Consider the following 13,372-nt stretch of genomic DNA (forward strand, 5'->3'; position numbering starts at 1 on the left):
TAAGTCTTAGGTGTATTTTGCTTTTATTTTTACAGTTCAGTTTTAGCGATCTTCATGTCTACAATTGTGCTCCCTTCATAGTGCACTTAGAAAACATTGATGTCATTTTGAACACAGCCGTGGCTCATGACGAAAGCTATAGGTGACCTAATATTAAAAAAAAGAGTAATTTAAGTTACGTCTCTAAAGCTTGGGAAAACAAAAAAACACAGCAGATGTTAATGCTTTTAATCTATAGCGGGTTATTTATTAAGCATCTGTACTGTATATGACATGGGCCTGCTGGTTAGAACAGTTCTGCAGTGGTTTACATGTGTCACATTGTAAAAGTAGACTTTTCAAAAAATAAAAATAAATAAACAATATCCTACTGAATAATAATAATCATCATATCATTAATATTATTATTAAAGTGGGATTTTTTAAATTTCCTAATAAATATTAAATTTCATTTCTTAATAAATGGCCTCATTATTTATTTATTTATTTGATTTATATATGAGATTAGACTGCGTGTCAGCTTTTGTGAGTGATTTGATGTTTTAGAATAGACTATGTAATGTTCTCAATAATATCTGTAAAGGAAACACAGGCTCTATATGTGTCGTTTATTTCAGTTAATATGGAAAGCGAGTGCATGTTTTTACCAAAACTAATACTGGATTTATTTTAAATGTGTGTGCGTGTAAAACAATATCATTTGCACAAATAAATGATGGGTTCTTCTCTAAAGAAGTAGTTCCTCCACCCCGTTTAGAGCATCATTATGGGCGTTTTACATTATAACTAGCGTGGTTCAAATGATGGATCTACGACAGGGAAACTACGGGTTTTGGGAAACACTCGTCACATCGTTCTTTTCCCAAATGATGCATTGGTCTATGAGTTCAGCCGTGAGTTATGTCATTGTTTGGGAAATGCACCCCAGAGCGGGTTAGGCAACAGTCAGCCCATACTTTCGAGCTGTCCTAAAGGGGGTCCACAGGTTCCCCACAGTGTGGGTCCCACAGTCAGCCCACACCACTGGGCCCGCAGTGATGGCCCCATATGAGCTACTGAGTATGTTTCTCATTTCTACATACAGAAGACCATTACACAATGCATATTCAGAACAATTTCACCTGACAACAAACCGGGTCATGTTCATAATTATTTATTCACAGATTTTAAGAACAAAAAATTTTATTATATTGGGGCGACGCAGTAGGTAGTGCTGTCGCCTCACAGCAAGAAGGTCACTGGTTCGAGCCTCGGCTGGGTCAGTTGGTGTTTCTGTGTGGAGTTTGCATGTTCTCCCTGCATTCGCGTGGGTTTCCTCCAAGTGCTCCGGTTTCCCCCACAGTCCAAAGACATGCGGTACAGGTGAATTGGGAGGGCTAAATTGTCCAGAGTGTATGAGTGTGAGTGTGCAAGGATGTTTCCCAGAGATGGGTTGCGGCTGGAAGGGCATCCGCTGCATAAAACATGTGCTGGATAAGTTGGCGGTTCATTCCGCTGTGGCGACCCTGGATTAAGAAAGGGACTAAGCCGAAAAGAAAATGAATGAATGAATTATACTGAAACAGAAAATTATATTTTAAACAAAATCTAACCTCAATAAATTAAACACACAAAAGAAAATGCAACATTTCAAACTCCAGAAAACGTTATTAAAAGTAAGTCCCCTCTGAGTTCTGACCCATCCTTGGCACCCATCATCTCTGTCTCTTGCATTTCTTAACCATGATTTGACTGTTTCTTCAATTTCACAAGCTGTTCCTTTACTGGTTTTTGTTACAGCGTGAGAAAGACAACAACTAAAATACAAATGTTCAAATCAACACAGGGTTATTAAAGTTCTATGGACCCTTTTCACTTTTCCGGGTTTCTCAGCAGCAGAAGTCATCATAGTTGGGTTAACTTGGAGTGCAGTGAATGGGAGAGGTAGCGCTGTCACCTAACAGCAAGAAAGTCACTGGTTGCCCCCTATCAGTGGCGGTTCTGGTTTAAATGGCACCCTGGGCGAACCACCCCATAACCCATTTCAATCCCAGAATGCACTCCAACACTCATTTCAATCCCAGAATGCACTCGAACGAGTCCACAAGCCATGCACACACTCAACAGCTAGAAAATACCCAAAATATCAAAATGCACTGTAAGAGATTGCCAACCTGACCAAGTAGGACATGCTCCTGGGTTAACATCAATGTTGATCCTGGAAAAACATTCCAATCAGCCAATCAGAACTAAGAGATGTGTACAGGTTTATGCACTTCTACATTAGTGTTATCCACTATTATTCCCCATTTTGGGAATAATTTACAGTTATGGTTGGGTTTAGCGGCAGTGATATGGATTACACTTTCAAACAAAATAATGTTCCAGGATTTACACAGATATTAATCCAGGATCGCATCGTATTTAGCAAAATCATGACGTGCGTGAGTTTGCGCGGCAAATTAATTTCTGCGTCTGAACACAAGATGGCGGCCACACAGCGAAATCGGTAAAGGTTTCAAAATAATAAACATTATTTAATTAAGAGCAACGTATACACATGACAGACATCAAAATACTTTGTGTAATTACTAATAGACCGCTCGCCAATTGTTAAATTATCAAAATCGAGAAGTTTAAAATCGAATCTGTCTAAACACGAAAATGGCGCACTCACTCACTCGTGTCATTCACTCCTTTAAGTGGACTATATTAGTGGACTACTGTAAGTAAGAGAGAATGAGCCGATTTCGGATACAGCGTGTCTGTTTCTCTTTCTGAAGCAGGTGTTCTCCACAAATCTTACATGTAAACTCCTCCCAGAGCACAGGAACTTTAATAACAGCTCACAAGCACTCATTTGTGTGTGTGTGTGCTCATAAACACTGGTTAAATGTGTGGTGTGTGTGCGTGCTTTGTCGCAGAGAAACAGTGCGGCTCTGTAGCTCTATCTAGTGGCCGAACTGATGCTTTACAGCCAGCAAACACTCACTGTCCTCACGTCAGTTTTGTTGAACAATGAAAACAATAAACCGAAACACCTTTGACAACACAAATCTTTTTGTTGATCAAACTCTTTTCAGTTCTATGTCAAACAAAGATATTCGCTTGGTTATTAATAGTTCTCGGATCTCTTTACCTGCTTGCATAGGTTTTTGGAATAATGCATTTGATGACATAGATTGGGAACAGTTTTGGCTTCTTCGGAAAAATTTTTTTTATCTAATAAAGCTGTTGAAGTCTCAATCAAAATCATTCATAATTGCTACCCAATAAATACCAAACTAGCTAAATTTAATAACAATATTTCCCCTAAATGCTCATTTTGTACTCAATACGATGAAACACTAAACCATTTATTTTGGGAGTGTACTTACTGTAAAGTGTTTTGGGTAGACTTTTCCTATTTCATTAAAAAATTCTTATTTCCAAACTTCTGCATCTCCCCAAAAATTGTATTCTTTGGTTACTCGCTCAATGTAGATCCTTCTCATTGTAAATTAATTATTAATTTATTGTTGTTTTTAGCTAAATTTTACATCCATAAATGTAAATTTTCAAAGAAACGCCCTTACTTTTTTATTTTCAGAAAGGACTTTGAAATTTATGTGAACTCTTTAAAAGACTCTAACAATTGCATTGCATGTAAAACGCTTTCTTGGTGTAAATCATTTAAACTTGTTTAATTTGCTGGAATCTTATTTATGTAACCCTCTTTGTCTCCTCGTTCATATTGTATCTTTGTAATGTTCTTTCTTGCATAATTAAAATATATATACATATATATTTAAAAAAAATTAAAATTAAAATTAATAAAAAAAAATAAAACAATAAACCGAAACACCTTTGTCCCCTGTAATCTCTCATTGGAATAATATATTTAGAGATTTGAAATGGGAAAAATATGGGCTTTGGCAACAAAAGCATTTCCTCACTAACAAGATCAAACAAGTGTCTTAAATTAATCAACAAGTTTTATCCTATTAAGCAATTTTTGAAAAAGTTTGATTCTAATATTGATGTAAAATGTTCACTTTGTCAAAGTCATACTGAAACTGTGTGTCATTTATTTTGGGATTTTAATTATGCTGTACAATTTTGGAAACATATTGGCTCACTAATTAATGATAATATACAGCAAGATGTTTTTGTTACTTTTAAAGAAACGATTTTTGGTTATTATTAATCTGCCTCTACTAAAAGAAATGCTTGTTTTGTTATAAATTTCATTTATTATCTTTGTAAATTCTGTATCCACAAATGCAAATTTACTAAACCAAACCATATTTTCCAGTTATTTTTTATTGCAAGAATTTAGTCATTATTTACATTTAATTTCATTATCTAAAAATCAGAAAGCCAACAGAACTATTTCATTTTGTAATGTCTTTAATTTATGTACTGTAATTGAGTCTTAAATATCTTACCCTCAAGTTTATATATCATGTTCTTTATTTATTTCTTCTTCTTTCTCTCTCTTATATCTTTTTTCATTGACAGTGTAATTCATATTCTGTATTGTAAACAGATATTGCTATAAACTTGTCAACTGTTTTTTTGCAAAGAAAAAAAAAAGAAAAAAACAACAACTCTGAAACACTTATAAGATTATGAAAATCCCCATAAAATTGTCCCATTTTCATAGGCAAATTAGCTTGGTCCCTCATATTAAAACACAATTTTACACCTCATTGATATATAATTTACAATAATAAGAAGATCTTGTATAAAAACACATCTCTATTCTTCAGTAACTGGTTTAAAAATGATATCATTTTTGTGTCTCTACTTTTCAATGATAGTGGTTTACTACTCTGAATTTTTAGTTAAGCATGGAATTCCTGTAAGCCCGAAATACTTTGCTAATGTTGCTGACGCTATCCTACAAGGTGTTTTGATGCTTTTTAAAGTACTTTCATTCGTCGGCGCCAATAGCCTAGTGGTTAGTGCGTCGACACATGGCACCTAGGTGTTCACGGTGACCCGAGTTCGATTCTTGGCTCGAGGTCCTTTGCTGACCCTTCCCCTATCTCTGCTCCCCAATACATTTCTGTCTGTAAAATCTCCACTGTCCTATCAAAATAAAGGTGAAAACCCCTAAAAAAAAAAAAAAAAAAAAAATATATATATATATATATATATAAAGTACTTTCATTTCCAATACTTGTCATTCAGTGGACTTTTATAAAAGATTGATTTATTGTTCAGATTTTGAATTTACATATAGAAAATGTCTTTGGTTTCCATGAATGTGAACAGGAAAATAATACTTATTTCATAAAACATATTTTTGTTGGCCAAATTTCCTATTCACAAGAGCAAGTTTTGTAATTGTAAACCTTTTTTCTACATTTAAAATTGAAATGAAAATGTATTTTGAGTTTATTGACGGATCAAAAAACTTAAAAGCAATACAAACAAGGGCTTTGATAAAGGACTTGACACTTATCCTGGACTAAATGACTGAAGACCCCTGGACTGTTGTTGTTTGATTGATGACATTTGTTGTTAATGTTTTTTCAAGCATTCAATAAAAATAAAAATAAATGAAACACTGACCGAACTTTGGAGTTATGAAAAATATTTCCTTATCGGGTGCTTTTCTTTAATACGTAAAAATAAAACAGTCATGTCCATGTAAATCCAATAATAATGAAAAGGTTTACTCAAACATAACTATGCTGTCTTCAATACAGTAAGAGCTCTCCTCTTCCAGATAGTTCTCAATTTATGTTTAGTGGTTAGTTTAGTTTTTCCGATTATATTTTGTCCTCTGAATACTAGTGCCTTTCAAAATATCTTGTATTATAAATATAATAAATATATTATGTAGCCCGCTGTCATCATGGCAGACGAAAAAACGAGTTATTAGAAATTAGTTATTAAAACTTATTTAAAAAAATATCATCCTGTTCCTGAAAAAAGGACAGATAATTATTTTATCTTCAACCATATATACTATTTGTGTGTGTGTTAGTGTGTGTGTGTTAGTGTGTGTGTGTGAGAGGGAGAGAGAGAGAGAGTAAATGTTCATGTAATCGAAAAATTCAAGATAAAAGTTTGTATACATATTATATATACATGTGCACATGTAAATATATATATAAGTACACAGACACACTGTACATAAAGCACAAAAATATAAAAAAAGAAATATATCCATATATTTACTTGTATTATATATATATATATATATACATATTTATGTATATATATATATATATATATATATATATATATATATATATATATATATATATATATATATATATATATATATATATATATATATATAAATATTATATTATGTATTATATATTGGAAGAGTTTAGATGCAAAAACTGGCATTTTTATCAGGCTCCTGTGTGTATGTTCAGTAATATCACTTTTATGGCAAAGTATAAGTCCTTTTCCTGGTCTTTAAAGTGAAAAATCTCAAGATAAACAAACGAGGCTGAAAATAATGCTCATTTTCAATGGGAATTTCAGACAGCACTTAGAAGTTTTTGCATCTGAATTGCTGACATTTTAAGATTATAAGGCTGAACTTGACATGATGCCGTCTGAGATATCTCCTTACAGTCTTTTGGTCTACAGTATTTCTCTGTTGCAATCGGGATATCACAATAATTAACCCTGAAAAATGCAGAGCAATCACTTCCAGACTGCTGTTGTGTTACCGATAAGGGTGTTCGGGGGTGAGGTCTCTGAATAACACTATTGAGAACCGGGATAGGAAAGTACCTGTATTAAAATAGCCACTGTCCTTATAAACAAACTGCATAGTTGCAATCTATACAAAAGAGAGAGATCGACTTGAATATCACTTACCAGTTTGTTAGTCAGATGTAGTAAGAAAACACGCAGTTTTAATCTTCTAAGGGCTTATTATGCGGTCCTGGCGCCATCTTGTGGATAGACAACGTCAACCGTCTTTGACTAATGGACACCGGCGCGCTGCAACATTATTAAGCTGCAGGCCCGGAGACCTAACCGCATGCTCAGACCTGCACAGTCTAGACCTAGACCTGCACTTCCAGACCTATCACTTTCTCAGACAGTGCAACTTGCTGTTTGAAAGATCGACCTAACCTGAATTCAGCTGCTTATAAATTGTAACTTAAACTATTTTTCTACTATAAAATATTACGCTATGATTGAATACATTATTATATAAAATATTAAACATACTAGATTATGATTTAATGCATTAATTTATTAATTGTATTTGTAAATAGATATTGTTCAGTTACTTCAATATTTGCAGACATTGATTCATTTAATCATTAAGGATTTATCACTGTTTCGTATTGAGTTGAGGGAATGAATATTATCTTCATATACAACAAATGTCTTCATATACAATAAACTATAGTACTCTGGGTAATTTTCTCACAACAAACTTTATTTTTGTGTACTTTTTCATGAGGTCCTACAAATCATCAAGCTGTAAACAATGCAGAGAAACTGGTGAAAAATAATGATTGGATAAATAAAGCTTTTACATAGAAAATAACATCAAATAAAATAAATGCTTTGCATCCTTGTTGGGGAGATTTTTCATTTCTCGAGCAAAAAACAGTGGAAATATCTACAGCATCTGGTGTACTGTATTAGTGTTGGCGGAGACCCCCTTTTTCAACTGTAATATCTATCTGGGGAAAAATACACATCACAAGCTAATTATAATTGCTTTAACCTAAAAGAGCTCATATTGTAGAGTCTATGCAGATTAACTGATATTTAGATTTCCCAAACACTTATTTGTAATAATTACAGAGCTTATTAATAATTGCTAAACTGTTATTGTGTGACTGTTATTGTCTTTGGTAGCACTTTCAGATAGATAATACAGTATTATGTACAGTAGACCTACATAGCACTAACATATCTTTCAAATAATAATTGCGTAATATATTATACATTTTATTTTAACATTTTTACTTTAACGTTTTTTATTTTGCCAGAAAACATTGCTAGAACATTGTCCCAGAATGGTACAATAACACCGAAAATAAGAGCAAGCTGTAAATATCCTAAAATAACGTTATATAATAATATAATAATATCTTTTGACACTAATTTTGATCAAATCAAACACTGAAATATTTGTTTGTTAGTGTAATATTTACGCCACATTGATTTATGCCATAAAACCTGGTAATTTTCAGGAATCGCTTTAATAAAATCAATAACCTTACTCGCGGGTCTGATGTTGCTACTTGTTAGAAAGTGCTGTTCTGAGCGTGCAGTTTGGGTCTCTGTACCTGCCGCTTCACCCAACCCAACAGCAGGTGGCACTGTCTGAGAAAACGATAGGTCTGGAAGTGCAGGTCTGAGTGTGCGGTTGGGGCCTGCAGCTTCACCTTAGGCCCCGGTCAGATTACACGATTTAGGAAAGATTTTCTTGACGTAGGGTGTCGCGGGGATTCGTAAACGACAAATGGGCGTCGTGACACAAGATTCAATCGTTTTCATGTTTGCGACGCCTCACGACAGCGTTGCAGAAAGTCTAGCATGTTTAATCCCCCCCCCCCCCCCCCATCTTCACAACGAGTTCCGTCACGTTGATGACACTGTGCAGAGGAGCTCATAATTTCTCGATTATAGCAGTGGGTGCTGCTGCACTTTTATAGCTTACTTATGGATTTATGGGTCTTATAGACTTATGGGTCTACATTTTCTAAAATATTAATAAAATAAAAATATAAGGTGTTTATAGCGGAAAATGTTATAGCAGAGTTTATTTGAAGCGCATCACCTGAAATGTTATTCATTATTCTTGTTTCTTGATAACTGATAAAAGTGATTTAACATTAAAATTAAGCAAGAAAAATGTTTTCCAAGAAAAATATATGAATTATATTTTTATTTGTATCTCCACACTCTTTGGGAAATAACACTCGTCATAGACGTCACAGGATGACTGATTGTGAAGGAACATGTAGTTTGGCACATTTGCTACCCACGACAAGTCAAGATTTTATCCAGAATAAAATCGCATGATCTGACTTTCGTAACCGACAATAAAAATCGTGTAATCTGACCGGGGCTTTAGTCAGGAGCTCTGCCTCTCAGAAATGATTAATATTTTGAAATAGGCACTATCCTTATAAATAAACTGCATAATTACTACCTAAACAACTACATTCTCGACTAAAAAAGTCCCAAAAGTACATTATGGTGCCCTACAGCAGAAATATTTGTCAAACTGGATCGTCCTCCGCTTGTATGTGGGCGGAGTAATACACAAAGGTGAAGCGGCCTTTGAGGGCTGTTGCTGGCAATATAGCTCAGGGCTATCAGCCAATCAGATTCAAGAACCAGACAGAACTGTTGAATATATATATATATATATATATATATATATATATATATATATATATATATATATATATATATATATAGAGAGAGAGAGAGAGAGAGAGAGAGAGAGAGAGAGAGAGATAGATAGATAGATAGATAGATAGATAGATAGATAGATAGATAGATAGATAGATAGATAGATAGATAGATAGATAGATAGATAGATAGAAGCATATATTTAAAAACATAGCATAAACATATATTTAATACAACATATTTCATGCATATATTTATATACACAGAAATATACACAGTAAGCAGAAATATATTATGTAAATATGAACTTTTATTTTGGATGGATTAATGGTTTTCGAATAATTTTTGATTAATGGATCGACGGTATAATATAATTTGTTGTGGAGTTTGTTGACGCGTAGCCCCGCCCACCGACTCCGCCAACAGCCCCGCCCCTTCTGTCAAGCGACCACCAGAATAACCTGCAGACTTTCACAGCAACACATGCGGTGACAGCTGAGAGACAGAGAAACACAGATCAGGAGAATATGATCCTACACACACACACACATACACACGCTGCAGCTCCTCTGCTCGAACACACACGGCTCTCAGCTGAAGATCTGCTCTTTATTTGACATTAATAACCGCGAATATCCACCGCAGCAGGTATGATTGTGTGATTCTCAATGATCTTGTTTGTGTGTGAGCTGGAAATTTTCAGTGTTTGGGCTGTGTGTCTGATCAAATATTAGCAAAGTTGACACTTAACAGGGAACAGAATTGGATATTTTATTGTAGGCATAATTAACTGTACTATTTAACTGAATTTACATATTTAATCTCTTTATTTATTCATTTAGGCACTCCAGGGTGAAAATGTACAATTATATTTGAAGTTATATTGACTTGTTTGTATCTGAAGGGGGGAAATGTTAGAATTTTGGAAAGATAATAAATCCAGGTGAGTTGGAGATGTATATAGTTAAATATTTATATATTTAAAGTGTTTAGTTGTATATTAAAGCTTGAAAATGTAAACAAAAAATGCTTGAAATAAAATTAATAAAATGTAATATCAATAAAAATAAACATTAATGAAAACATATAAAAGGAAAATGGAAGAAACGGTTTTAAAATAGAATAAAAATTGTGAAACACATGACATTAAATTGTACCATTATAAATGTAAACTAAAGATAATGAATTTAAAATGACTGAATACTGTAATAGTATCATGATCAAAACTGATGTGCTTTCAAATATTTGTGTTACTTGACAGAAAAGAACATTTTACTCAAATAATTCAACTTTTGACATGCTAAAATAACTATAAAACTAATATAAATAAAGCTGAATATTTATTTCAATATTGAAAACATTTAAAATAGAGATAAAATGTGTAAAAGTCTAGGACATTTTTTTTAAATGCCAAAATTAAAATAATGAGGTGTTATAACACGACATCATTAAATCAAACTGATAACACAAACTATAATCAGACCTCAGTGATGCAGACATAACACTGTAATGCTGCCATCCACTGTGTGTGTGTGTGTGTGTGTGTGTGTGTGTGTGTGTGTGTGTGTGTGTGTTTATCATCTGCAGTGTGATTTTGTGTGTGAACAAAGGTGTTTCTTGAGTTTGTAGAAGTGTGTGAGATGTGAATTTAGGTCTAGAGAGAGTGTGTGTATGTGTGTGTGAGAGAGAGAGAGAGAGTGTGTGTGTATTTATAGTGACGGTGACAGCTGCTGCACTCTCTCTTGCACACACACACACACACACACACACACACAGTCAGTAGTGTCAGCGCAATGTGTGCCAGGTGTCTTTATGAATGAACTGCTGAAGGCCAGTGTGTGTGTGTGTGTGTGTGTGTGTGTGTGTGTGTTTCAGATGTCTGAAGACAAGCCTCCAGCATCCAGAGCAGATCCTCCACAGCAGGAGCAGATGATGGAGTATTTCACACAACAGATCCTGTTCCTGAAGGAGAAAGCCAGTGAGAGCAACACACACACACACACACACACACACAACGCACACATACACTTACAAACTCATTTATACACACACTCCCACACATGCATACACACACAGACAGAGACACACACACACTCTAACAAACACATTAACTCAGACGTTCTCTTACACACACACATGCATTTACACATACTAACAACACGGACTCTGACTCTCTTACACACACAGACACACTCATACACCTTCCCACACATTTACACACATGTATACACACACAAACAGACGCACACACACACACACACACACATATACACACAAACACGCATGCACACATATACATTCCCACACATTTACACATATGCACACACACACACACACACACATGCACATACACATTTACAGTAAATACACACACACACACACACTCAGACTCTCTCTTACACACGCACACACACTTACAAACTCATTAACACACACGCATGCACACATATACATTCCCACACATTTACACACATGCATACACACGCACAAACAGACACACACACACACACATATATAAACACACACACGCATGCACACATATACATTCCCACACATTTACACATGCGCACACACACACGCACACATGCACATACACATACACTAACACACACACAAACACACGCATGCACACACACACATTTACACATACACATGCAAATACATATTTAAATACACACACACACATACATTTACAAACTCATTTACACATACGCATTAACACATATATACACACACACACACACACACACACACACACACACACACACACATATACACATTTACATACACACAGACACACTTTAAAAACTCATACACACACTCACTAATGCATACATTCACACATACGCAGTCACACACAGATACTCAGATATGCACACACACTCACACACAGTTACACACACACAATCATGCCCATGTATACACACACGCTCGCCTTGGCATCGACTCTGGATTGTTAATGCCTCAAGGAATCAAGGAATCGATCCTTTCCGATTGATGCCTCTGAATAAATGAATCAATTATGATTCAGAATGGAATCTTAATGAATCAGTATAAATGAACTGATTCTTTTCAGGAATCGACTCTCGAGTCTGGCATTCTGTGTGATCATTGTGCTGTTTTCTGCTGCTTCTGCTGGATGATGTCGCTGTGCTTCACCTGATGTTGGGTGTTTGTGTTTTGTTGGTTGTTTTCTGGCATTCTGCTGTTGATTGTGTTGTTTTGGATGATGTTGATGGTGTGTGTGTGTGTGTGTGTGTGTGTGTGTGTGTAACAGTGCTGCAGGCGTCAGTGAGGGAGGAGAAGAAACTGCTGGTAGAAAACGCTAAACTGAAGAAAGACATCGACGACCTGAAGAACCTGCTGCAGGACACACAGAAGAGGAAAGCAGGTCCTTCACACACACACAAACACACACACACACACACACACACTGACGGTCGTGGAAATCACAGTCAGTCAACTCGATTCTATTTTTATTACTCTTGCAAATTTTTAACACCTGAATAAATGAATCCATTGTATTTTGCAATCAACTCTCGATTCGTTTGAATCATGGAATCTTTTCTTTCCTGGAATTGACTCTCAATTGTTAATGCCTCATAATCAAGGAATCAATTCTTTCCTGGAATTGACTCTCGATTGTTAATGCCTCAGAATCAAAGAATCGATTCTTTCCTGGAATTGACTCTCGATTGTTAATGCCTCAGAATCAAGGAATCAATTCTTTCCTGGAATTGACTCTCGATTGTTAATGCCTCATAATCAAGGAATCAATTCTTTCCTGGAATTGACTCTCGATTTTTAATGCCTCAGAATCAATAAGACAACTCTCGTTTAGAATTAACTCTAAATTTTTTAATTACTCTGAATAAATTAATCAATTCTGTTTTTAAATTCTTCGGAATCTAACTCTCGATTTTGTACGCCTCAGAACGCCACATCCAGCATATGTTTTACGCAGCGGATGCCCTTCCAGCCGCAACCCATCTCTGGGAAACATCCATACACACTCATTCACACACACACACTACGGACAATTTAGCCTAGC

The 13,372-nt window shown here is 35.1% G+C and overlaps 1 protein-coding gene across 2 annotated transcripts in view; it reads left to right on the forward strand.

Annotated features, from left to right (window-relative positions):
• Positions 1-9,844: 9,844 nt before the first annotated feature.
• aimp1b (aminoacyl tRNA synthetase complex interacting multifunctional protein 1b) overlaps positions 9,845-13,372 on the forward strand; it is a 6,041-nt gene continuing 2,513 nt past the window's right edge. The window contains exons 1-4 of one of the 2 annotated variants that reach the window (XM_056448977.1): positions 9,845-9,969; positions 10,909-10,931; positions 11,197-11,299; positions 12,599-12,712. In XM_056448977.1, the coding sequence (XP_056304952.1) occupies positions 11,197-11,299; positions 12,599-12,712 (217 nt within the window). In that variant the 5' untranslated portion in view covers positions 9,845-9,969; positions 10,909-10,931. The remainder of the gene's footprint in view (positions 9,970-10,908; positions 10,932-11,196; positions 11,300-12,598; positions 12,713-13,372) is intronic. The other variant, XM_056448976.1, reaches the window with a different exon arrangement.

This window comes from Danio aesculapii, chromosome 23 (genome assembly GCF_903798145.1).
Source record: "Danio aesculapii chromosome 23, fDanAes4.1, whole genome shotgun sequence".
NCBI lineage: Eukaryota > Metazoa > Chordata > Actinopteri > Cypriniformes > Danionidae > Danio > Danio aesculapii.